We start from the raw sequence: 25,412 nt of genomic DNA on the forward strand, positions 1-25,412 counted from the left end.
AGATTTATACTAGGTTTATTATACCTCAATAAAGTTGCTGCTGCTGCTGGTTTGTTTTTTTTGTTTTTGTTTTTGAGATGGAGTCTCGCTGTTGCCCAGGCTGGAGTGCAGTGGCGCGATCTCGGCTCACTGCAACCTCCACCTCCCAGGTTCATGCCATTCTCCTGCCTCAGCCTCCCGAGTAGCTAGGACTACAGGCGCCCCCCCCCCCCCCCCGCCGCATACCTGACTAATTTTTTGTATTTTTTTTAGTAGAATTGGGGTTTCACTGTGTTAGCCAGGATGCTGGTTTTTTTGTTTTGTTTTGTTTTTAAAAAGCTTGTCCAGACTTGTGCTTCTGGTCATGACAGATTAACTGTTAAATGAATTAGCCCTCTCAGAGTTAAAAACTGGAAAACTAGACAAAATACATGAAAAAGGCAGTTTGCACACACTGGACATTAAGCAGCACTAAACTATGATCCTGAGACAAGGGACAAAATGAGGTAAGCCCTATGATTACCTTGGCTTTTCTGCGTGGAGAAATTTACCAGACTCTGGGGCAGAGAGGAAAACCCACGCACAGCATGGAGTTCTCAGTGAGCTAAGGAGACAGGGATTGGAATTTAGAGTATCTGAGATAAACTATAAGCTAACAATTCTCAGAGCTCACAAAAGGCTGGGAAACATGTGAGCTTCCATCAGCTAAAGTGAAGAGATATCCATTAGATAACCTGTGGCATTCAGTGGAGATCCCAGACAGGTGATGCCTTAGGAGATACCCTAGAGAAAAAATTACTCTGGACTCAACCCGACAAAGATTAAGAACAGCCTCTAAAAAATCAAGGTGATCCACAAGTAACTTGACTGGCTATCAGAACAAAGCTCAACATTCTTAATGGAAAGTAACAAAATTCTGAAACTCAACAATGTAACGGTCACAATGTCCAGTGTTCAACTGAAAATAGCAGGCAACTATTAAAAAGCTATTATAAATGTTCACAGTTATGAAAGAAAACATGAACACAGTGAAGAAATTAAAACTACTGGGCCAAAGGGACAGACTCCTGAGAAGCACAGGTGGCATCATGTTCCTGATTGTCCTCCCCAACCACAGTAGCATTCCTGGTGGCAGTAGATTGGTCATCTGGAGAACCACTACTGGCTGAGCATGCCCTACCTGACCACAGGGCAGGAGTAGGCTACACTGTAGTGCACAGGGCAGAGGCCTTTGAGGCCATGAAGACAGCCAACACTTCCAAGTTCCCTCACATAGATTTGCTGTAGACTAGCTCGACCATCTCAATGTCACCAACAAATGGTCCTAACCCTGAACTATCAAACACCCCCAAACTTTTAATTTTTTTTTTTTTTTTTTGAGACAAGGTCTCACTCTGTCACCAGGCTGGAGTGCAGTGGCATGATCTTGGCTCACTGCAGCCTCGACCTCTGGGGCTTAGGTGATCCTCCCACCTAAGCCCTCCAAGTAGCTGGGACTACACATGTGCACCAACATGCCTAATTTTTTTTTTTTTGCATTTTTTTTAATGGTTTTGCCATGTTGCCCAGTCTGGTCTCAAACTCCTGGGCTTGAGGGATCCACCTGCTTTGGCATCCCAAAGTGCTAGGATTATACAGGTGTGAGCCACTGCGTCAAGCCACCCTTCAATCTTGTAGATCACAGGGCTGCCCTGTCTTTATCTGGTCATGGAACTCAAACTGTAGCTTCTATAAAAATGTAAGCCTATGGATCAGAAACTTATTAAAACACACAAATAAAAAGCAAAAAAACAAAAAATAAAAAAATAAAAAACACACAAATATAAGTATAGTGGTCTGCATATAGAATACCTGGGACTCTAACCCCCTTAATACTTAAAAATATAATCACTGTCCTATTGTGTTTCTTGTTTCTTTGACCTGACAGGAAGATATCAGGGATTTCCTGGGGAACACATGGTATAAAATGTATTTTGAAAAAAGCTACAATAAAGCTACAAACTATGATTTGGGGGTATTTGCTTAAGTATGAGATACTTGATAGGGGGTTTATCATGCAAAGTTAGTTTGCTTAACTGCCAACACTTAAATGCAGTTTTTCAGTTAAACATATTCCTAAAAATAGCATTTTATTCTGGGACTTGACTACAAAAAGCGGACATTTAAATGAAGTAAAAATGGCCGGGCGCGATGACTCACACCTGTAATCCCAGCACTTTGGGAAGCCCAGATGGGCAGATCACTTGAGGTCAGGAGTTTGAGACCAGCCTGGCCAACAGGGGAAAACCCCATAAAAATAGAAAAATCAGCTGGGCATGGTAGCAGGCACCTGTAATCCCAGCTACTTGGGAGGCTGAGGCAGGAGAATCACTTAAACCTGGGAAGCGGAGGTTGCAGTGAGCCGAGATCGCACCACCGAACTCCAGCCTGGGCAACAGAGTGAGACCCTGTCTTGAAAAAAAATAAATAAAATAAAATATGAAAAATACAATGAAGTGAAAGGTTATTTATCAGCACTGTTAAAAATAAAAAAGAAATTAAAACTATTAAAAAATATGCAAATTAAAATTTGAGAGCAGAAAAATATAACTGAAATTTAAAAATGAATCAATGGATGAGCTTAGCTAATTCGATACAGCAGAAGGTGAATCAGTGAACTTTAAATAGAGGCCAACAGAAACCACGCAAACTGAAGCACAGGGAGAAAAGAGCTGAAAAAAATTTGACAGAGATGTGGTGCTCTGTGAGACAGTATCAAGCGGTTTAATAACATGTATGTAATTGGAGTCCCAGGAAAAGGGACAATGGTATAAAAAGATATATTTGAAAAAATTTCCATATTTGATGAAAACTACCAATCATGGATCTAAAATGTACAAGAATCACAAGCAGATTAAACACAAAGAAAACAAAACCAAGGTATACCACAAACCGCTAAAAACTGTTTATAAAAGGCAAAATCAAGACATATGGGGAAAAAGATAATTACATTTTTATTAGAAACTATTATTAAAAAATGGAAACGTCTTTTAAGTGTTGAAAGGAAGAAAATATAAATTTAGAATTCCATATCCAGTGAGAGTATCTGTCATAATAAACCTGTACATGGATGTTTTTAGTAGCTTTATTTATAATTGCCAAAAGTTGGAAGCAACCAAGATGTCCTTCAGTAAGTGAATGATAAACAAACTGCGGTGCACTCAGACATTCAGTGCTAAAACGAAATGAGCTATCAGGCCATGAAAAGACATGGTGGAAGCCTCAATGCATATTGCTAAGTGAATGAAGCCGATCTGAAAAGGCTACCTACTGTAGCTAACTATATGACATTCTGGAAAAAGCAAAACTATGAAGACTGTAAAAAGATCAGTGGTTACCAGGAACTGGGGAAGAGGGATGAGAAGAGAAGGCATGATGAATAAGCAGCAGCTCAAAAGATTTTTAGGGCAGTGAAACTATTCTGTACGTTACTATGATGCTATATAGATGACACGATACCTTTGTTAAAACCCACAAATGTACAATACCAAGAATGAACCCTAATGTAAATTATGGACTTTGGGTGGTAATAATGTGTCATAGTAGATTCATCAATTGTAACAAAGTACCACTCTTGTGCTTTGATGTTGACAGAAAGGGAAGCTTGTGCGTGTGTAGTGACAGGGGGTATATGGAAACTCTCCGTACTTCCTGTTCAATTTTGCTATGCCAAAACAGAACTAAAATTGCTTTAAAAATAAAGACTACTTTTTAAAAAGTGGTAAGATAAATACCTTTCTTCAACAAACAAAAGCTGACAAAATGCATCAACAGTAGATCTGAAATACTAGAAATGTTAAAGGAAATTCTTTAGGCTAAAGGAAAATGATTCCAGATGGAAATTCAAATCTACATGAGAGAATGAAGAGTGCTGGAAATGGTAAATATGTGGGTAAATATAGGACTTAATGGTAGATTGTGATAAGATAAATATGCATACTGTAAACCTTACAACACTGTTTTTTCAAATGTGTAGGTATAAAGAGTATAAATATCCCTTTATATTCTTAAAACACTGAGGACCGCAAAGAGCTTTTATTCATATGGGTTATAGCTATCAAAATTTTTCATATTAGAAAATAAGTTAAACTGAGAAAAAATAAAGCATTATTTTAAAATAACATTAGCAAATCTATTATATAACAATACATATAACAATAATATAATTTTTTGTGAAAAATAACTGTTTTCCAAAACTAAAGCAATTCAGTTAAGAGTGGCAGTTTTACATTTTGGAAATCTCTTTAAACATCTTGCTTAGAATACAGCTGAAGTCTCATTGCCTTCTGCATTCAAATATGTCATGTGCCCCCTGGAAAATTCCATGGTATATTTGTGAATGTACCAAATGTGACAGAGGCACGTAATGTTTTCATATTATTATTAAAACAGCTTTGACCTTGTGGCTCCCTTGAAAGAGTCTTAGGAACCTAGAGGTCCCCACACCAAACTTTGAGAACCACTGTCTTAAAACCACCACCAAGAAGTAAAGCAGGCCAGGTGTGGTGGCTCACACCTATAATCCCAGCACTTTGGGAGGCCACAACAGGAAAATTGCTTGACACCAGAAGTTTGAGACCAGCCTGGTCACCAACACCACGAGACCCTGTCTCTACAAAAATGTACAAAACTTAGCTACTTGGGTGGCTAAGACGGGAGGATCATCTGAGCCTGGTAGGTGGAGACTACAGTGAACCCTGATGGTGCCACTGCACTCCAGCCTGGGAAACAGAGTGAACCATGGCTCAAAAAAATAAAAAATGAAAGAAAATAAAGAGGTATGGCTAAGCCAATAGGAAAAACAAAAACAAAAACAAACCAGAATACTTGAAATAAATTCTAAATCAATCCAAAAGAAAGCAAAGACAAATAAAAATTTAAAAACAAATAATAAAGCTGGGCACGGTGGCTCACACCTATAATCCCGGCACTTTAGGAGGCCGAGACAAGTGGATCACCTGAGGTCAGGAGTTCGAGACCAGCCTGGCCAACATGGTGAAACCCTCTCTACTCCAAATACAAAAATCAGCCAGGCGTGGTGGCAGGTGCCTGTAATCCCAGCTACTCAGTAGGCTGAGGCATGAGAATCGTTTGAACCCGGGAGGCGGAAGTTGCAATGAGCCGAGATCGCACCACTGCACCCCAGCCTGGGCAACAGAACTAGACTGTCTCAGAGAGGAAAAAAAAAAAAGCCATCCTTAAAGACTGAATTGCTTTCCACAAGTACTTGTCAATTCCTTTATTTACAGTATCATTTCTGAATTTTAGGGCCTATAAACATAAGCCTTGAGATAAATTTTACTAAAAAAAAAATCAAAGGTTTCCCACCATACAAAGGTTCATATTCTTTTACATTTTCAAATCCCCAAGATCTATGCCCAACAATGCCCTTCCAACCTCATGCTGGATTACAAGTTTTATGATGCGTATGTTCCTCCTACAAGTAAACAGAGCTATTCCCCAAACATATCCCGAACACTCCCTTCCTTCCCTGCCTTTGCTCCAGCTTTCCTTTTAGCCTATCTTTGCTTACTGAAAAATTCCTCATCCTTTAAAGCTCAAATGCCACTTTCTCACAAAGTCCTCCTAACTTTCTCTGGTTGAGTTTCTTCTATGCTCCCAGGATGAAAAAGCATAACAGAGTTATAAGCAACCATTTGTACCATGCTGAGGAAGCACATGGTGCAGGACTGCCAGTGTAGGCAGGGACAGGCTTGAAGGAGAAGTAATCTAGAAGGAGGCTGGCTTGAAGCCTAGGGGAATGTGTGTATCTCCTAAGAACTGAGGGGGACTCAGCTCTTGAGTATAGAGAAATTAATCTGATTGATTCTATATGTGAATTTCTGACTGAAAACCAAGACCAAATCTTAACACTTGCACTCAAGTAACTAAAGTTATAAGCCCTGTCATGGTTTGATTTTTTTTTTTTTTTTTTTTTGAGACAGAGTCTTGCTCTTGTTGTCCAGGTTGGAGTGCAGTGGTGCAATCTTGGCTCACTGCAACCCCCGTCTCCCGGGTTCAAGCGATTCTCTTGCCTCAGCCTTTCAAGCAGCTGGGATTACCATGTGCTCAGGCATGTGCCACCATGCCCAGCTAATTTTTCTATTTTTAGTAGAGACAGTGTTTCACCATGTTGGCCAGGCTGGTCTCAAACTCCTGACCTCAGGTGATCCACCTGCCTGGGCCTCCCAAAGTGCTGGGATTACAAGCTTGAGCCACAGGGTTTCACCATGTTGGCTAGGCTAGTCTTGAACTCCTGGCCTCAAGTGACCGGGCCACCTCGGCCTCCCAAAGTAGGCTGCCGTGCCTAGCCTATGATTATTCTTTTTGGGAGAGAAGACCTCTACCTTCATTTGTTCACAACAGGAAATACATTTGGCAGCTTAATTCTTTGTGCACTCTCATTATTATTTGTGGATTTATTTATGTATACATACAATGGCAGAAAAGAATAAAAGTTCCTCTCCAATCTTCTCTAACAACTGAGTGAAGCTGATACCTTTCAATCTCCATTGGAACTACTACTCTATAACCCCCCGAGGCAGTTAAGAGCTAGTATTAGGAGGAATGTTTTCTCTTTATAATCTCCCGTTCCCTTTCGTTTTCATACATGTACCTCCCCCAACACACATGAGCATATCAATATATCAGAATTAATTGTGAATTAAGTGTTAGATTTAGTTTAGTGCTCTTTTCCTTCCTAGGATAGACTATATTTTCTTTTGCAGGCCTCTAAAGTCCTTGTTTGTTGTCTCTACAACAATTTTTAACAATTAGCCAGGCATGGTGGCATGTACCTATAGTCCTAGCCACTCAGGAGGCTGAGACGAAAGGATTACTTGAGCCTGAGAGTTCGAGGTTACGGTAAGCTATGCTTGCACCACTGTACTCCGGCCTGGGCTAGAGTGAGGGAGACCCTGCCTCTAAAAACAAAGCAAAGCAAATCAAATGACAAAATAAATAAATCCCTCAGTTTACCACTTAACATATAATACCGTACATTTTCAAACCTTACCTTCCTATGACCCCTGGGAGCAATAGCCTTGCCTTATACTGTTTTTGTACCCCCAGGTCTGGGCATGGCATTTGTGCTGAATAGGAACTCAAATGTCTGATAAATAACCAAAATGTGAAAGAGTGAGATTAAGTTCAGATCTGTGTGTATTTAAAATGTGTATTTAGAGATCCAAAGTTCCGAGCTAGTAGATTATAATTCAGGCATTGCCTTTTGGATATAATACTTTCAAGAGCCTACTCCCCAGGCACACATGCACCTATGGTAACAGAGGAGTAAAGATCAAACATAACCTGACAAATATACTCACTCTGGGTGGTTGGATATAGTAAGGTTTTATGATCATACTTCTCTTACAGTTGATCACAGACAATACTGCCAATTATTTAGACTTGAATGTGTAATTACCTTGGGACCTTGTATCACTTCAGATTCTGATCTAGCAGGTCTGGGACAGGGAGTGCGAGTCTGCATTTTTAACAGGTGGTGCCTGGTGCTCTTGGGTGCTGAGCAGACCTAACTACTACAATAAGCTCATTGTGAAGGCGCCAGCTCCATGGTCAACCCCTCCAGTCCATCTCCAGCAGAGAGCCTTGTAAAAGGCAAATGTTACTGATCAAATTACTTTAAAGGTTTCCCTTTCTCACCAGCTAGCCAGAGAATGAACGTATAATTGTGTAGCATAGCACATAAGCTGCCCTTTTACTTGGCCCCTACTTCTCAGCTCCTACTTTGCGCTTGGCTAGTTTGATGACCTGGATTTCCTAACACAGGTCTTCATATAAGAAAGGCAATTCCTTGAGCATTAAATAAGCAACAGTGAACTTCATGCCCATTCCTCATTCGCTTTGAAAGGCCTAATTTAATATGCATATACTAGACCAAAAGACTGAATCAAGATTAATAGTTACAGTGCCCATGAACTTGGGCTTTTAAGAAGGGTAAGGCCTCCAACATGCTTTATAAACTTGGCCCCAGAACTCAGCTGTATTGCTGCACCAGATCTTATCTTAATCCCTTTGTTTATTTTTCAAAAGATATAACTAACACAGTACAGAAGTCTGGAAATGGGAGTTGTGATTTTTGTTTGTATTTAAGCTTACATATAATTTAAATGTCAAGTGCCTAGCAGTCTTGGGCATATTCCTAAATGATTCAGGAAAACAAGACAGCACAACAGCTGGAGTGAAGTGGCTAAGTGATTTATGTGATTCATTTGAAATTTAGCAAACTCCACATGGATTGAACATAAGTGTGTATCTTTTTGCAAATGCCAAACACATGTGAAAAGAGGAAAATATTTCCTCCAAAAGTGAATAAAATATAAACAAGAATGAATTCATTTCTACTTTAATCCCTTCTCACTCCAGCTCCTTTTCTTCTCTCTTCCTTCTTCCACCTATTCCCAATAATTTAACCACTGAAGTACTTAATTCTTTTCAAAATTAAAAAAATATTAGTCAGGTTTTAGAACATAAAAATATGATATCTGATTTCATTCAAGACACTTCATACGGTCAGCTGTGGTGGCTCATGCCTGTAATCCCAACACTTTGGGAGGCTGAAGCAGCCAGATTGCTTGAGGTCAGGAGTTCAAGGCCAGCCTGGGCAACACGATAAAACCTCATCTCTACTAAAAATACAAACATTAGCCAGGCATGGTGGCGCACACCTATAATCCCAGCTACTTGGGTGGTTGAGACATGAGAACTGCTGAAGCCCAGGAGGCAGAGGTTGCAGTGAGCCAAGATCACACCAAAAAAACCAAAAAACACAACAACAAAACCCACCCCTCCTATTGGTTTTGAACAGACCAATCACGAAAGCATATGTTATGGGTACTAACAACAGAATGCAAAGAGAGGCCGGGCGTGGTGGCTCACATCTATAATCCCAGCACTTCAGGAGGCCAAGGCAGGCAGATCACCTGTGGTCAGGAGTTCAAAACCAGCCTGGCCAACATGGTGAAACCCTGTCTCTACTACAAATACAAAAATTAGCCGGGCGTGGAGTGCACATCTGTAGTCCCAGCTACTCGGGAGGCTAAGGCAGGAGAATTGCTTGAACCCAGGAGGCAGAGGTTACAGTGAGCCGAGATTGTACCACTGCACTCCAGCCTGGGCAACAGAGTGAGACTCCGTCTCATTTAAAAAAAAAAAAAAAAAAAAAAAAAAAAAAAAAAGGCAAAGAGAACAAGAGAGGCCCTGAAGCGATCATAGTAATGGGTGTTTTGAACACCCATCACAATTCTTGGCCATATATCTCCCTCAAATGAGTAAGTAGTTAGTATGCATCTGAGTCTCTCAATGTCTAAAAAAGGCCATTCTTTTTTTTTTTTTTTTAAGGGATTCAGGGTTGTAATGGGATTATTTTTTATATTTTTTTATTTTATTATTATTATACTTTAAGTTTTAGGGTACATGTGCACAACGTGCAGGTTTGTTACATATGTATACATGTGCCATGTTGGTGTACTGCACCCATTAACTCGTCATTTAGCATTAGGTATATCTCCTAATGCTATCCCTCCCCCCTCTCCCCCACCCCACAACAGTCCCCAGAGTGTGATGTTCCCCTTCCTGTGTCCATGTGTTCTCGTTGTTCAATTCCCACCTATGAGTGAGAACGTGCGGTGTTTGGTTTTTTGTCCTTGCGATAGTTTGCTGAGAATGATGATTTCCAGTTTCATCCATGTCCCTACAAAGGACATGAACTCATCATTTTTTATGGCTGCATAGTATTCCATGGTGTATATGTAAAAAGGCCATTCTTTCTCCCTGACTTCATCTCTACACCTTGATACATGCATAGTCACTCACTTATTTTTCAGAATAAAGAAAAAAGAATCCCAAGACCATGTGGGATGGTCTTGGATGGACTCCCAAATGATCAGGAAATACATGTGTAAGCCACACTCACCTTCATGGGGTTTTCATCATATGTTGGAGTTCCCAGGTCCATCTCAGCTTCATGCTCAAGGCTGGCATCATCTCCTGGGCTTTCCCAAGTAGGAGGATCCCACTGAGTCTGCCTAGAAAGAGACAAAAACAGCCATGCTGTCAGGGCTAGGAAACAGAGAATCCTGACATAAACATCACTGCTCATACATACATAAAATACAACATACAATAAGACATAGAATAAGTCAGCTCCATGAGTTAAAGACAAACTTTTTCTATCTTCCTAACAGCAATGATTCTAGCACAGAGACATGCCCCTCCTCAATGACTGTATTTCTGTGGGCAATGATGTGGCAACACTGACTGGGTGTCAAAGAGAGCAGTAAACCCAAACATCCTGTCTGTCTCTCACCTGACTCTTAATGTCATGCAAATAAGACTGGGCAAAGCCTAAAATGTACAGGAAATAGGTCCCTGCCTATGTCACCCCTCTGTAGATGAAGAGGTAAACAGTGACTGTACCTAGCATATAACTGGAGCAAAATAAATCATGTAACACCTCTCGCAGTCCTTGACCACGTGAGAAAATTATCCCTTGCTTTAGGAGTTTTCTTTTTAATAGTTCTGCCCCTCTGGTTTAATGACTGACAAGAAAAATACGTACAGTTTAAAAACTTGTACCCCTGGCCACGCATGGTGGCTCATGCCTGTACTCCCAGCACTTTGGGAGGCTGAGGCAGGTGGATCACCTGAGGTCAGGAGTTCGAGACCAGCCTGGCCAACACGGTGAAACCCCATCTGTACTAAAAATATAAAAAATTTGCCAGTCGTGGTGGCAGGCGCCTGTAATCCCAGCTACTCAGGAGGCTGAGTCAGTAGAATAACTTCAACCTGGGAGGCGGAGGTTGCAGTGAGCCAAGATCGTGCCATTGCACTCCAGCCTGGGCAACAAGAGTGAAACTCTGTCTTAAAAAACAAACAAACAAAAAACAAAAACTTGTACCCTCTGCTAAAAATATTCCCAACCGACTGCAAAAAGAAGGTTTCAGCCATGTTAACCCTTTAAATGTTTACAGTCATTTTGAAAATAAGCAAGCAAAGATTTTTCTTTTTTAAAAAAGATCTGTAGGATAAAAAGTGGAAGTAAGGATATTCACGTTCAGGAGTCTGAAGCCAGCTGTAACAGAGAATGTTATGAGGACAGTGACTTAAAATGTCAAAAGCCTCAAAGGATCTAACAAATCTGGCAGGTCAGTCTTGTCACTACAGTCTTCTGCTTTACCACCACATCAATCTTCAGTCAACAACATAACATTAAAGACACTTGATATAAATCAGTGTATATACATATATATAGACTATTGTAAAAATAGGCTTACCTCTGACCTATGCAACTCATTTATTTTAAAAGGCTCAAGATTTCTACCACAATAAAAGAACCACAAGCAGCTAAGGGTGTTATTATAGAAACTGAACAAATATATACATGTCTGTTCTTAGCTACCAGATAAAGAAAACCTAGAAAAGATGGGAAAGGTACATATATAAATAAGAAATACAAACTTTTTTTTTTTTTGATTCTGATATGGAGTCTCGCTCTGTCACCCAGGCTGGAGTGCAATGGCGTGATCTCAGCTCACTGCAACCTCTGCCTCCTGGGTTCAAGTGATTCTCCTGCCTCAGCCTCCTGAGTAGCTGGGATTACAGGTGCGTGCCACCACGCCCAGCTAATTTTTGTATTTTTAGTATAGGTGAGGTTTCACCATGTTGGTCAGGCTGGTTTCAAACTCCTGACCTCATGATCCGCCCACCTCAGCCTCCCAAAGTGCTGGGACTATAGGCGTGAGCCACCATGTCCGGCCCAAACTTTTTTTATTTTTGGAAGATTGATAGAATATTTAAAATTTGTTTTGGTGTTAAAAAACAAAGTTCTGGCCAGGTGTGGTGGCTCACACCTGTAATCCCAGCACTTTGGGAGGCCGAGGCAGGTGGATCACCTGAGGTCAGGAGTTTGAGACCAGCCTGGCCAACACGGTTAAACCCTGTCTCTACCGAAACTACAAAAAAAAAAAAAAAAAATTAGTTGGGCATGGTGGCAGGTGCCTGTAATCCCTGCTACTCAGGAAGCTGAGAGGCAGGAGAATTACTTGAACCCTGGAGGCAGAGGTTGCAGTGAGCCGAGATCACGCCACTGCACTCCAGCGTGGGCAACAAGAGTGAAAACTCTGTCTCAAAAAAAAAAAAAAAAAAGTTCTGGTTAAACCACACATGGTTTTTAAAATCGTTACACATTCAATTAGCAACATAATGAGGACTCATTTTATAAAAGCCTTTTTGTTTTTTGAGACAGAGTCTCACTCTGTCACCCAGGCTGGAGTGCAGTAGCGCGATCTCAGCTAACTGCAACCTCTGCCTCCAGGGTTCAAGTAATTCTCCCGCCTCTCGGCTTCCCAAGTAGGAAGGATTACAGGCACCTGCCACCAAGCCCAACTAATTCTGGTATCTGGAGTAGAGACGGGGTTTCATCATGTTGGCCAGGCTGGTCTTGAACTCCTGAAATCAGGTGATCTGCCCATCTTGGCCTCCCAAAGTGCTGGGATTACAGGTGTGAGCCACTGCACCCAACCTATAGAAGCATTTTAATGCGAGTAAGGAAGGCCCTTCTAAGCAGAAAGGGAAAATATATGAAAATTTTAAGCTTCTTTATGTCACAAGATATCAGAAACAAAACTCTTGATAAAGAAATCTAACACTGGACAGAAAATGGGTAGATGGCCCACACAAGTAACTCACAAAAGATACAAATGACCAACAATCGAATGAAGACATCCCATCTCAATAGTAAAATAACTGAAAATAAAAATATTTCCCACCTGTTGGACTTGCAAGGTTAAAATAGATGACATGAGGGAAAAGGATTTTTTTTTTTTTTTTTTTTTTGGAGACAAGGTCTTGCTCTGTCACCCAGGCCGGAATGCAGTGGCACAATCATGGCTCACTACAGATCTGACCTCCTGTCTCAAGTGATCCTCTCACCTCAGCCTCCCAACTAGTTGTGACTACAGGTGCACACCACCATGCCAAGCTAATTTTGTATTTTTCGTAGAGATGGGGTTTCACTATGGTGCCCAAGCTGGTCTCAAACTCCTGGCCTCAAGCGATCCTCCTGCCCCAGCCTCCCAAAGCATTAGGATTATAGGCATGAGCTGCTGTACATGGCTAAAAGGAACTTATACATACTTCTTTTTGTGAGAGTCCAAATTGATACAAACTATTGTTTAATGGTAAGCTGACAATATTTCTCAATTTAAAATGTGTACCTGTTTTGCCCAACAATTCCACTTCTAAGTACCCTCTCGAAGAAGTAGTAAGATTAGTGTCCCTAAGGATGCCCAAGGTTATAGTTAGATATAAAATAGTGAAGACCTATCAATGAGAGTGAGTTAAATACAATTTGATATAGCTATACAATAGAGCAGGGGTTGGCAAACTTTCTCTGTAAATGATTAGATGATAAATATTTTGACCTGTGGGCCAAATGGTTTCTATCACAACTACTCTGTCATTGTAGTGTGAAAGCAACCATAGACAATTTGTAAGCAAATGTGCACGGTTGTGCTCCAATAAAACTTTATTTGCCAAAACAAGTGGCCTGTGGGCATAGTTTGCCAGCCCTGCAGCAAAGTATAAACAATTACTAAAACTAACAGTTGTAGCTGGGTGTGGTGCCTCACGCCTGTCATCCCAGCATTTTGGGAGGCTTAGGTGGGAGGATCGCTTGAAGCCAGGAGTTCGTGCAGATCAGTCTGGGCAACAAAGAAAGACTCTGTCTCTACAAAAAAAAGAAAAAAAAAATTTTAAAGAAAAAATTCCATAGTTCTATGTTAATTGATAAAGCTCTATGAAATAGATTAGTAAATAAAGCAGACTACAAAAACATCTATCTTAACAATTTACGTAAGATTATATAGATGGGTGTATATACACACACACACACACAGAGACACACACACACAAAGTACATATACCCACATAAAGCTATCTGTCTAAACGGTATTTTTTAAAAACATTAATGAGTTATCTCTGAGTAGTGGCAGTTCCAGGAATTATACTTCCTTTTTTAGTACTTTTCTACTATATTTGCTTTCTACAGTAAGCATAAATAATGTGTGTCAAGGATAAACAATCTAGCTATTTAATTTGGAAATAGAAAAGCGCTGTCCGTAAAAAAAATTGAACAGCAGAGTTGAGTAGCTATGATATAGACTGCTTGGCTGGCAAAACCTAAAATGTTTATTTTCTGGCCTTTTACAGAAAAGATCTGTCTATGACCCCTGATACTTACACAATATTAGATGAAGGAACATTTTAAAAATCTCCTCAGCTTTCTCCAAGAGTCTTGCAGATTAGAAATACACCAAAACTGCCAGGTGCAGGGGCTCAATCCCAGCACTTTGGGAGGCCAAGGCGGGCGGGGCAGATCACCTGAGGTCAGGAGTTCGAGACCAGCCTGACCAACATAGATGGTGAAACCCCGTCTCCACTAAAAACACAAAAATTAGCCAGGCATTGTGGTACATGCCTGTAATCCCAGCTACTGGGGAGGCTGAGGCAAGAGAATCACTTGAACATGGGAGCAGAAGGTTGCAGTGAGTTGAGATCACACCACTGTACTCCAGCCTGGGTGACAAAATAAATAAAATAAAAATACACCAAAACAAATACAAAAAGAACCAAAGTCTAACATCTAAAATACATTTAAGATGTGATTCTGGAAATCCAGCAGCCTTCAAGCACAGTGAAAAGCTAATGACAAGAAGTTTACAACTGTAAAACTCCCCTTATAGTGGCAACTTCTTTGATTAAGTAAAAGCAGACATGGGAACGCCCATACAGCTCCTCTTACCTTGTGATCACATGGTAGTAATAAATCTTCCCTTCTGGATCTCGAGCTGTCTTCCAGTTGGGAGGTAAGACAATGGTTTTTGGTTTGGGAGGAGAGGGGGGCGGCAGATCCAAGAGATTATTTGTCACAACCATTTCAGACTACAAAGAAAACACACACATTTTTGATCAGTGATCTCTCTCTTAATCTGGCTGAATATGACAAAATAGCCCACTTAAATATGTAAAAATGTACATCTACCCCCTCTTAAAAAAAGGATAAAGGAAAGGTACAGTCTGGGAAATAAGGGACAGTATATATAAAGAGGTTTACAGAGCTATCAGAAAAGTGACAGTTGGCTCTAAGTTTACCATCCAAGATACCCTATAGTTTATCATATAGAGCAGCATTTTTCAACTTTAAAACACCAATTCTAAGGCATATCAACTGCAGGATACCAATTAACTAAATGGGATCCAGAAATATCTTTATCTTTAAAAAAAAAAAAAAAGAAAAACCAAAAAACCCCCTGAGAAGCAAATATGACAGAATGTTAACATTTATCCATTATATTTTTTCCGTACTTGAAACCTCAAAACTATAAAATATTAGTGCCACATTCTGAAAAACATAAAAACCTCATAATCACTTATGGACTGATTTTTGTTTCCCCAAAACATGTATGTTGAAGCTCTAATCCTGCCGTGACTGTTACTGGGACACAGGGCCTGTAAAGAGCTAATTAAGATTAATGAAGTCAAAAGAGTGAGGACTTTTTATCTAATAGGATGGTGTCCTTATTAAAAGAGAACTGACACCAGAGGACACTCGCAGAGAAAAGGTATATACAGCAAGAAGGCAGCCATTCGCAAGCCAAGGAGAGAGGCCTCAGGAGAAACCAACACTGCTGACACCTTGATCTTGGACTTCCAGCCTCAAGAACTGTGAGAAAATTTCTGTTATTTAATCCACTCAGTCTGTGGTATTTTGTTACCGCAGCCCTAGCAGACTAGTAATCACCACAAGGATATATACTTGTTCCTTCTTTCAAGCCTATTAATGAAGAATACATTTTTTACCTTTACCTTTGCTTGCACAGTTAAAGAGGAACCTGAAGACCCCAGGCTCAGATAAAATGTGTTCACTTTTAAGCAAACACGGGTCTTTGAGCATTCTTGCTTTGTGTATACTCTTTTTTATCTCTTATTTCACCCAGCTGGGGTTTTCTGGCCCAGCTTAAGTTTCAATTCCTCCATTACCCTATCCTTTAGCTTATAAAGTGACCTCTTTTCCCCAAGCTTCTGTGTCACTTAATATTCCAAACCATTTATCTCTTAATAGTTTAAGGCAAAAAGAAAAAATATGTATTCCAAACCATTCAGTACTTATTCCCAACACAAAACTTTATTTTTAGTGTAGTCACCATCTTTCTCTTGTGATCATCATCTCTCTCTTATTTGAAAGATCAGCTTTTAAGAATACAAATGGAAACTTATTTATGTTTGTATTAAAAATGCCTAGTCGGCCAAGCGCAGTGGCTCACGCCTGTAATCCCAGCACTTTGGAAGGCCGAGGCAGGTGGATCACGAGGTCAGGAGTTTGAGACCAGCCTGGCCAACATAGTGAAACCCTGTCTCTACTAAAAATACAAAAGTATTAGCCGGGTGTGGTGGTGTGCACTTGTAATCCCAGCTACTCAGGAGGCTGAGGCAGGAGAACTGCTTGAACCTGGGAGGCGGAGGTTGCAGTGAGCCGCGAGATCAAACCACTGTACTCCAGGCTGGGCAACAAAGCAAGACTTCATCTCAAAAAAAAAAAAAAAAAAAGCCTAGAAGGGCTCAACTCAACTCGTAACAACCACTCAAACATCTGCTCTAAGTACACATTATCTTATTATTCTGTTATTTCACATATAGTATTTTTAGTCCATCTTCACTAACTGTCCTGTCTAAAGTCATCATCAATTGCTGGATTGCTGCAAGAGCTTTCTCCAGAACTGTAAGTGTTCTAAAGTGCTGATTTGACCATGCTATTCTGTTTAGTTTTTTCAATTGTTTCCCATGCCAACCTCTTATTTTCCACTTTATCCAAAAACAACAACACTTTGAGATTTCACCATATCCTCCTACATATGTTGCAGAATACCAAAAGCTTATCTTAATATTAAACATCATATAAAAAACTTTTTTTAAACATTGTACAACATGTATAGTGAAGTATATCACACAATTCTACATGCCTAGTCCATGGTGACTAGTACAGTATCATATTCTAGTACAGGTTAAGCAGCCCTAATACAAAAATACAAAACATTTTGAGTGCTGACATGACACTCAAAGGCCATGTTCAAAGGAAATGCTTATTGGAATATTTCAAGCTATACATTTTCAAATTAGAGATGCTCAAGTGGTAATTATAGTGCAGATATTCCAGAATCCATAAAATTCTGAAATGTGAAATACTTCTGGTCCCCTGAAGCTCAGATAAGGGATACTCAACCTGTACGCAGTAAATACTGATAGATAGCTGGTCTAGGAAATTGTTACTTCGGCCAGGTGTGGTGGCTCACGCCTGTAATCCCAACACTTTGGGAGGCTGAAGTGGGCGATCATGAGGTCAGGAGTTCAAGACCAGCCTGGCCAACATGGTGAAACCCCGTATCTAAAAATACAAAAATTAAGGTTGGGCACAGTGGCTCATCCCTGTAATCCCAGAACTTTGGGAGGCCAAGGCGGGTAGATCACGAGGTCAGGAGATTGAGACCATCATGGCTAACACAGCGAAACCCCGTCTCTACTAAAAATACAAAAATTAGCCAGGCGTGGTGGCGGGTGCCTGTAGTCCCAGCTACTCAGGAGGCTGAGGCCGGAGCATGGCGAGAACCCAGGAGGCGGAGCTTGCAGTGAGCCGAGATCATGCCACTGCACTCCAGCCTGGGCGACAGAGCAAGACTCCATCTCTAAAAAAAAAAAAAAAAAAAAAAATAATAATACAAAAATTAGCTGGGCGCAGTGATGCACACCTGTAGTCCCAGCTACTCAGGAGGCTGAGGCAGGAGAATCACTCGAACCCAGGAAGTGGAGGTTGCAGTGAGCCAAGATCGTGTCACTGCACTCCAGCCTAGGTGACAGAGTTAAAAAAAAAAAAAAATTATTACTTCAAAAATTCATAGTAAAATATAAAAATACAAGGTCAGGGTAAACAACAAATAAAAAGGATCCTAGGAGCATTTTTTTTTTTTTTTTTTTGAGATGGAGTCTTGCTCTGTCACCTGGGCTGGAGTGCAGTGGCGCGATCTTAGCTCACTGCAAGCTCCGCCTCCCAGGTTCACGCCATTCTCCTGTCTCAGCCTCCTGAGTAGCTGGGACTACAGGTGCGGAGCAAAATATGTATTAATGGAACTATAAATTCCACAGAATTAAAAAAATTTTTTTTTTACAAAATGGTTGAGTTCACGCCCTCAGGGTGGCTCAGGTGAATTTGGTGGCTACACAAATTTAAAAACGGGCCGGGCGTGGTGGCTCATGCCTATAAATAATCCCAGCACTTTGGGAGGCCGAGGCGGGTGGATCACCTGAGGTCATGAGGTCAAGACGAGCCTGGTCAACATGGGGAAATTCCGTCTCTATTAAAAATACAAAATTAGCCAGGCGTGGTGGCACACACCTGTAATCCCAGCTACTCAGGTGGCTGAGGCAGGAGAATCGCTTTAAACCAGGAGGTGGAGGTTGCAGTGAGCCAAGATTGTGCCGCTGCACTCCAGCCTGGGTGACAGAGCGAGACTCTGTCTCAAAAAAAAAATAAAAAAATAAAAATAAAAATAAAAAAACAAAGAACAGGTGAAAAAAAACCCAAAAATAAAACGCAAAACAAAACCAAACCAAAAAGAAAACCTTCTAAAGACAAAGTAGACAGCCAATGAGTTTTAACAACTGAAACATTTCTTACTGGCTGCAAGGGCTGAGGCTGCCCTGGTGCAACTATTGTAGTCACTGCTGCGGCTGGCTGTACCACCACTCCTTGTGGATGAGCTGTGAAAATCTGTTGCCCCTGGATATACTGAAGACTTGGCTGGGCATAACTCTAAAAGATAAAATGAAGAAATCAATAATTTAAGCTTTTGTCACTTTAATAAACAGACTGACTTCCAAGTTGGCACAATCTTAAAGATATACCCATAACATTTTAAAATTTTTTGTTTATATATTTGGACATAAATGTGCAAAACAATTTTTTGTTTCAAACCCCAAGGTTTCTTTTTTTACTAATTCCCTATTCATTTACTTACTTTGATTTTACTTTATCATAAGAAAATAAAAACTTTTTTTTTTTTGGTCATAGAAATTCTCCAACTGTTTAGCTTTCAATGACATTGGAATGACATTGAAAACTAAACAGGTGGACAGTTTCTATAAGCAAAAACCAATGAAGTGCTGCTCCTGGGATATCCAAGAAACAATGCCACGCTGCTCTTTTCAGGAAGGCTTTTGCTACCAACTTGAAATAACAAACAGGTTGTTTGGATCAGAAAAGGTCAAAGGGTGTGAATCATAGTAAATAAGATGATCAAATTTTAAGCTACCTTTTGTTTTAGCTTTTTGTAGTCTTCTATGATAAAACCCCTTGGCAGAAAGACAGCAGAATCAATGCATCTGAAATTCTCACAACACACCAATTTATACAGTGTTCTATGATGCAAGAAGCCCCTTAACATACATCATCTCATTTAGTGCTGACCACCATCAAAACCAGGTACTGCCCATGCCTGGAGTTTCATAAGAAATAAGTACTATGCTAGGGCTTAAACCTACTCTGTAATTATTTCTCAAGCATAGAAAATCTGCTTAAAGAAGAAGAGGTGATAAGAAGACTGAAAAATAGCCTTGCTGTCCTAAGAGGTGGTGACTGTTAAGGAACTGAATAGACATGTATCCTGTGCTTAAGGAGAGATTTTGCTCCTATGGACTGAGATTCTAGCAGGTAAAATGATTACAGAAACATTAAATGCTAAGTACTCAAAATACAAAATATAATTCCAAATGATACCAGTAAAAACTCAAGTAGTCTGAATAGGCAATGCAGCTACCTAGCAGGTTTCTGAACGAATAATTACTGACAGGACACAGGAAAAAGGAAAAGAACACTTAATTTGGTATTCTGGATCAGCTTAATCTACTTGGATAATAAACCAGACTGAAAAACATTAATTGTTAAGGCAGAATTATCATCAGAATAGTATCACAAAGCCTGAGAGGAAAATGTACAGTCATGTATTGCTTAACAAGGGGGGTACATTCTGAGAAATGCATTGTTAGGAGATTTCATTGTTGTGGTAACATCATATAATGTACTTTCACAAACCTACTAAGTGTATGAGGTACTTACACATCATACAGTGCACCTCACAAATCTATTAGATACCTAGGCTATGTGGTATAGTCTGTTGTTCCTAGGCTACAAACCTGTACAGCATGTTTCTGTAATAAAGACTTGTAAGCAACTATAACATAACAGTATCTGTGTATCTAAACATGGAAAAGTTACAGTAAAAATACAGTATAAAAATTTTTTAGGCCGGGCACGGTGGCTCACACCTGTAACCCCAGCACTTTGGGAGGCCAAAGTGGGCGGATCACGAGGTCAGGAGATCGAGACCATCCTGGCTAACACGGTGAAATCCCATCTCTACTAAAAATACAAAAAATTAGCCAGGCGTGGTGGCATGCACCTGTAGTCCCAGCCACTCAGGAGGCTGAGGCAGAAGAATCGCTTGAACCCAGGAGGTAGAGGTTGCAGTGAACCGAGATGGCACCACTGCACTCCAGCCTGGGCAACAGAGCGAGATGCCGTCTCAAAAAAACAAAATTTAAATGGTACACCTGTATAGGGAACTAACTATGAACAAAGCTTGCAGGACTGGAAGTTGCTTTGAGTAAGTGAGTGGTGAGTGAGTGAATATGAAGGCCTAGGACATTACTGTACACTACTGTAGACTATAAACACTTGGGCTACACTAAGTTTATTTATAAAACATTTTTTTAAATAAATTAACTGTAACTTACTATAACTTTTTTACTTTATAAACTTAAATTTTTTCAACTTTTTAACTCTTTTATAACACTTATCTTAAAATACAAACACATTCTACAGCTGTATAAACAACCCTCCTCCCTCCTCCTCGCCAGGGTGGAGACCAGTGGTGCGATGTGGGCTCACTGCAACCTCCACCTCCCGGGTTCAAGCGATTCTCCTGCCTCAGCCTCCCGAGTACCTGGGACTACAGGTGCGTGCCACCACGCCCGGCTAATTTTTTTTATTTTAGCAGAGACGGGGTTTCATCATGTTGGCCAGGATGGTCTCCATCTCCTAACCTTGTGATCTGCCCACCTCGGCCTCCCAAAGTGCTGGGATTACACGTGTGAGCCACCGTGCCTGGCCTATATTTTTTTTAAAAAAGAGTCTCATTCTGTCATCCAGGCTGGAATGCAGTAGTGTGATCATAGCTTACTGTAGCCTTGAACTCCTGGACTGAAGCAATCCTCCCATCTCAGCCTCCCGAGTATGTGCCACCACGCCCAGCTAATTAAAAACAAATTTGTAGAGACAGGGTTTCGCTATGTTGTCTAGGCTAGTCTTGAACTCTTGTGTTTGAGTGATTCTCCTGCCTTGGCCTCCCAGATTGTTGGGATTACAGATGTGAGACAACACACTGGGCCAAATATTTTTTTTATATCCTTATTCTTATTCGATAAGTTTTTTATAGAATAAGTTTTCTAAATATATATATATGTATTCTTATATATATAAACTTATTCTTTTTTTTTTTTTTTTGAGACAGAGTCTGGCTCTGTCGCCCAGGTTGGAGTGCAGTGGCGCGACCTCGGCTCACTGCAAGCTCCGCCTCCCGGGTTCACGCCATTCTCCTGCCTCAGCCTCCCGAGTAGCTGGGACTACAGGTGCCCACCACCACACCTGGCTAATTTTTTGTATTTTTAGTAGAGATAGGGTTTCACCTTGTTAGCCAGGATGGCCTCGATCTCCTGACCTTGTGATCCGCCCGCCTCAGCCTCCCAAAGTGCTGGGATTACAGGTGTGAGCCACCGCACCCAGCCTATATATAAACTTATTCTATGAGTTTATATTATATATTAAATATATAAACTTATTCTATGAGTTTATATTATATATTATATATAAACTTATTCTATGAGTTTATATTATATATTATATATTATATATATAAACTTATTCTATGAGTTTATATTATATATTATATATATAAACTTATTCTGAATTTATATATTATATATAAACTTATTCTATAAGTTTATATATTTGTACGTATATTTATATGTTTTTCTTATATATATAAATTTATGTTTCTTATATATATAAACATATATATATGGGAAAAACATACATTTTGATAGAGGAAACATGACCAAGTATTTCATAGATCAGTAAGGTATCTATACTTTAGAATAATCTTATTGTATATTTCAAAATAGCTAGAAGAGAATAATTGAATGTTTCTAGCATAAAGAAAAGACAAATATTTATGGTGATGGATATCTCAATACACTGATTTTTACAAATTATATGAATATATTAAATTATCACATGTACCCTGAAAATATGTACACCTATTATGTATCAACATAAAAAAACAAAAACTAAGATATAAACACACACACTAGCCTAGGCTTACACGGAGTCAGGATCATCAAGATGTCAGAAGGCCAGAAGAATTTTTCACCTCCATAATAATCTTACGAGGATCACTGTCATAAATGCCATCTGTTGTTGACCAAAACGCCATTGCATGGCACATGATTGTATTTATGTACAGGCTGAGCATAAACATTTCTGATTTCCCTAATCAGAAATCCCAAATGCTATAAAATATGAAACTTTTTGAGCGTCCACATGGTGCTCAAAGGAAATACTCGCTGGAATATTTTGGATTTTGACTTAGGGATGCTCAACCACTAAGTATATATAACGTAAATATTCCCAAATCTGAAAAAAATCCGAAATACAAAACACTTCAGGTCCCAAGCATTACAGATAAGGGATACTCAACCTGTATTCATTTCCTCTCTCTTTTTTTTTTTTTTTTTTTTGAGACAGAGTCTCACTCTGTCACCCAGGCGGAAGTGCAGTGGCGCAATCTCAGCTCATTGCAACCTCTGCTGCCTGGGTTCAAGCAATTCTCCTGCCTCAGTCTCCTGAGTAGCTAGGATTATAGGCGTGCGCCACCAAGCCCAGCTAATTTTTTTGTATTTTTAGTAGAAACGAGGTTTCACCATGTTGGCCAGGCTGGTCTTGAACTCCTGACCTCAAGTGATCCCCACACCTCGGCTTCCCAAAGTGCTGGGATTATAGATGTGAGCCACCGCACCTGGCCTATTTTCTTATCCCTCTACTCATACCATGTGCAAGTGACCATATTCTCTTGCCATGACCATTATTTGTCTCCCTACATTTTTTTTTTTTTCTGAGACAAGGTCTCACTCTGTTACCCAGGGTGGAACGCAGTGGTGCCATCAAGGCTCACAGCAGCCTTAACCTCCTGGGCTCAGATGATCCTCCTGCCTCAGCCTCCCGAGTAGCTGGGACTACAGGAGCATGCCACCACATCCAACTAATTTTTGTATTTTTTGTAAAGATGAGGTTTCGCCATGTTAACCAAGCTGATCTCAAACTACTAGGCTCAAGCGATCCTCCCACCTCAGCCTCCCAAAGTGCTTAGATTACAGGCATGAGCCACCATGCCTGGCCAGTCTCCTACTTTTGCCCTTGACTCCTGCAATCTCTTTTACCCAGAGCAGCCAGTGATCCTCTCAAAATATGTCAGATCACGCTATTCAATTCTAACTGCTCCAGTGGATTTCCACATTACTCAGTCTAACAACCAAAAATCCTCTTAAAGCTCCCCCTAAGACCCTATTGTAACTTCTTTGACTTCATTTCCTACTACTGGTATCTTCACTTATTTGGAATAGAATGGGTTTCATAATTACCTAACATATTTTGAGTGTGAACATTTAATATTCTGATATTGATTTTATAAAACAATAAAAAAGCTAGTTGAAATTCTAATTTTGAAAAAAAAAAAATCACCAGGGTAAAACATGTTATTTCTAGAGTGACCAGGAAGTCAATCATCCAAATGTACAATAGAAAACTGCTAATATTTTGGAAGACAAAATTTCTTTGGCCATCAGTGACAATATGTTCATGAAGAATTTTTCTGACAAGACCGGATGTTTAAGTAAGGCTCATTATGCAGACACTAGTATTTGATTCATATGGAATAAAGCTGTGGTTTAGAAGAACACCTCCAAATGTTGGCTGGGAGATAACAACAGCAGTATCTACTTATGTTAAAAGCCTAGACTTCTAGGCTTTTAACAGTATTAATTTGGTTTCTATAAACCAGTTTGACTGGAATAATGCAGAAGATATACACGTTTGTGACACATGTACATATATCATGTGACTTTTCTATTTGCTAAGGAAAAACCTATACGAGATTTTTGTTTTTTCTGTATCACAGAAAAACATGAATGTTCATTTTTTTGTACCCAGGCTGGAGTGCGGTGGCACAATCTCGGCTTACTGCAGCCTCAACCTCCTGGATTTAAGCAATCTTCCCACCTCAGCTCTCCCAAATAGCTGGGACCACAGGCATGTGCCACCACACTCGGCTAATTTTGTTTACTTTTTGTAGAAACAGGGTCTCACTATGTTGCCCAAGCTGGTTTCAAACTCCTGGGTTCAAGTGATCTTCCTGCTTCAGCCTCTCAAAGTGCTGGGATTACAGATGTGAGCCACCACGCCCGGCTGAAAAACCTGTATCACATTTAAAGAGCCCGCTCATTCAAATGACTTAAAATTACACAAATGTGGCCAGGCATGGTGGTTCAAGCCTGTAATCCCAGCACTTTGGGAGGCCAAGGCAGGTGGATCACCTGAGGTCAGGAGTTCGAGACCAGCCTGACCAACATGGCGAAACCCTGTCTCTACTAAAAATACAAAAAATTAGCTAGGAATGGTGGTGCACACCTGTAATCCCAGCTACTAGTGAGGCTGAGGCAGGAGAATCTCGAACCTGGGAGGCAGAGGTTGCAATGAGTCGAGATTGCACCACTGCACTCTAGCCTGGGTGATAGAGCCAGACTCTGTCTCCAAAAATAAAAAAAAATTGTTACACGAATGCTAGTTTCTCAAATATATACCCACTAGAAGTATCTTTAAACTGTGACTTTTTTTTTTTTTTTTTTTTTTGAGACAGAGTCTCGCTCTGTCTCCCAGGCTAGAGTGCAATGGCGCAATCTTGGCTCACCACGACCTCCGCCTCCTGGGTTCAAATGATTCTCCTGCCTCAGCCTCCCCAGTAGCTGGGATTACAGGCACCCACCATCATGCCCAGCTAATTTTTGTATTTTTGTAGAGATGGGTTTCACCATGTTGGCCAGACTGGTCTCGAACTCCTGACTTCAGGTGATCTGCCCACCTTGGCCTCCAAACGTGCTGGGATTACAGGAGTGAGCCACCATGCCCGGCCTAAAATGTGATTTCTAATGGGAAT

General features: G+C 40.3%; 1 protein-coding gene across 3 annotated transcripts in view; it reads right to left on the minus strand.

Annotated features, from left to right (window-relative positions):
* The window catches only part of SETD2 (SET domain containing 2, histone lysine methyltransferase), a 147,401-nt gene that overhangs the window by 11,260 nt on the left and 110,729 nt on the right, over window positions 1-25,412 (minus strand). For 2 of the 3 annotated variants that reach the window (XM_003818444.6, XM_055109801.2), the window contains 3 exons: window positions 18,767-18,901; window positions 14,840-14,979; window positions 9,953-10,064 (listed from right to left, as the gene is read on the minus strand). In XM_003818444.6, the coding sequence (XP_003818492.3) occupies window positions 9,953-10,064; window positions 14,840-14,979; window positions 18,767-18,901 (387 nt within the window). Of the gene's footprint in view, window positions 1-9,952; window positions 10,065-13,641; window positions 13,766-14,839; window positions 14,980-18,766; window positions 18,902-25,412 lie in introns of those variants that run through there. The other variant, XR_010111422.1, reaches the window with a different exon arrangement.

Source organism: Pan paniscus, chromosome 2 (genome assembly GCF_029289425.2).
Source record: "Pan paniscus chromosome 2, NHGRI_mPanPan1-v2.0_pri, whole genome shotgun sequence".
NCBI classification, from domain to species: domain Eukaryota; kingdom Metazoa; phylum Chordata; class Mammalia; order Primates; family Hominidae; genus Pan; species Pan paniscus.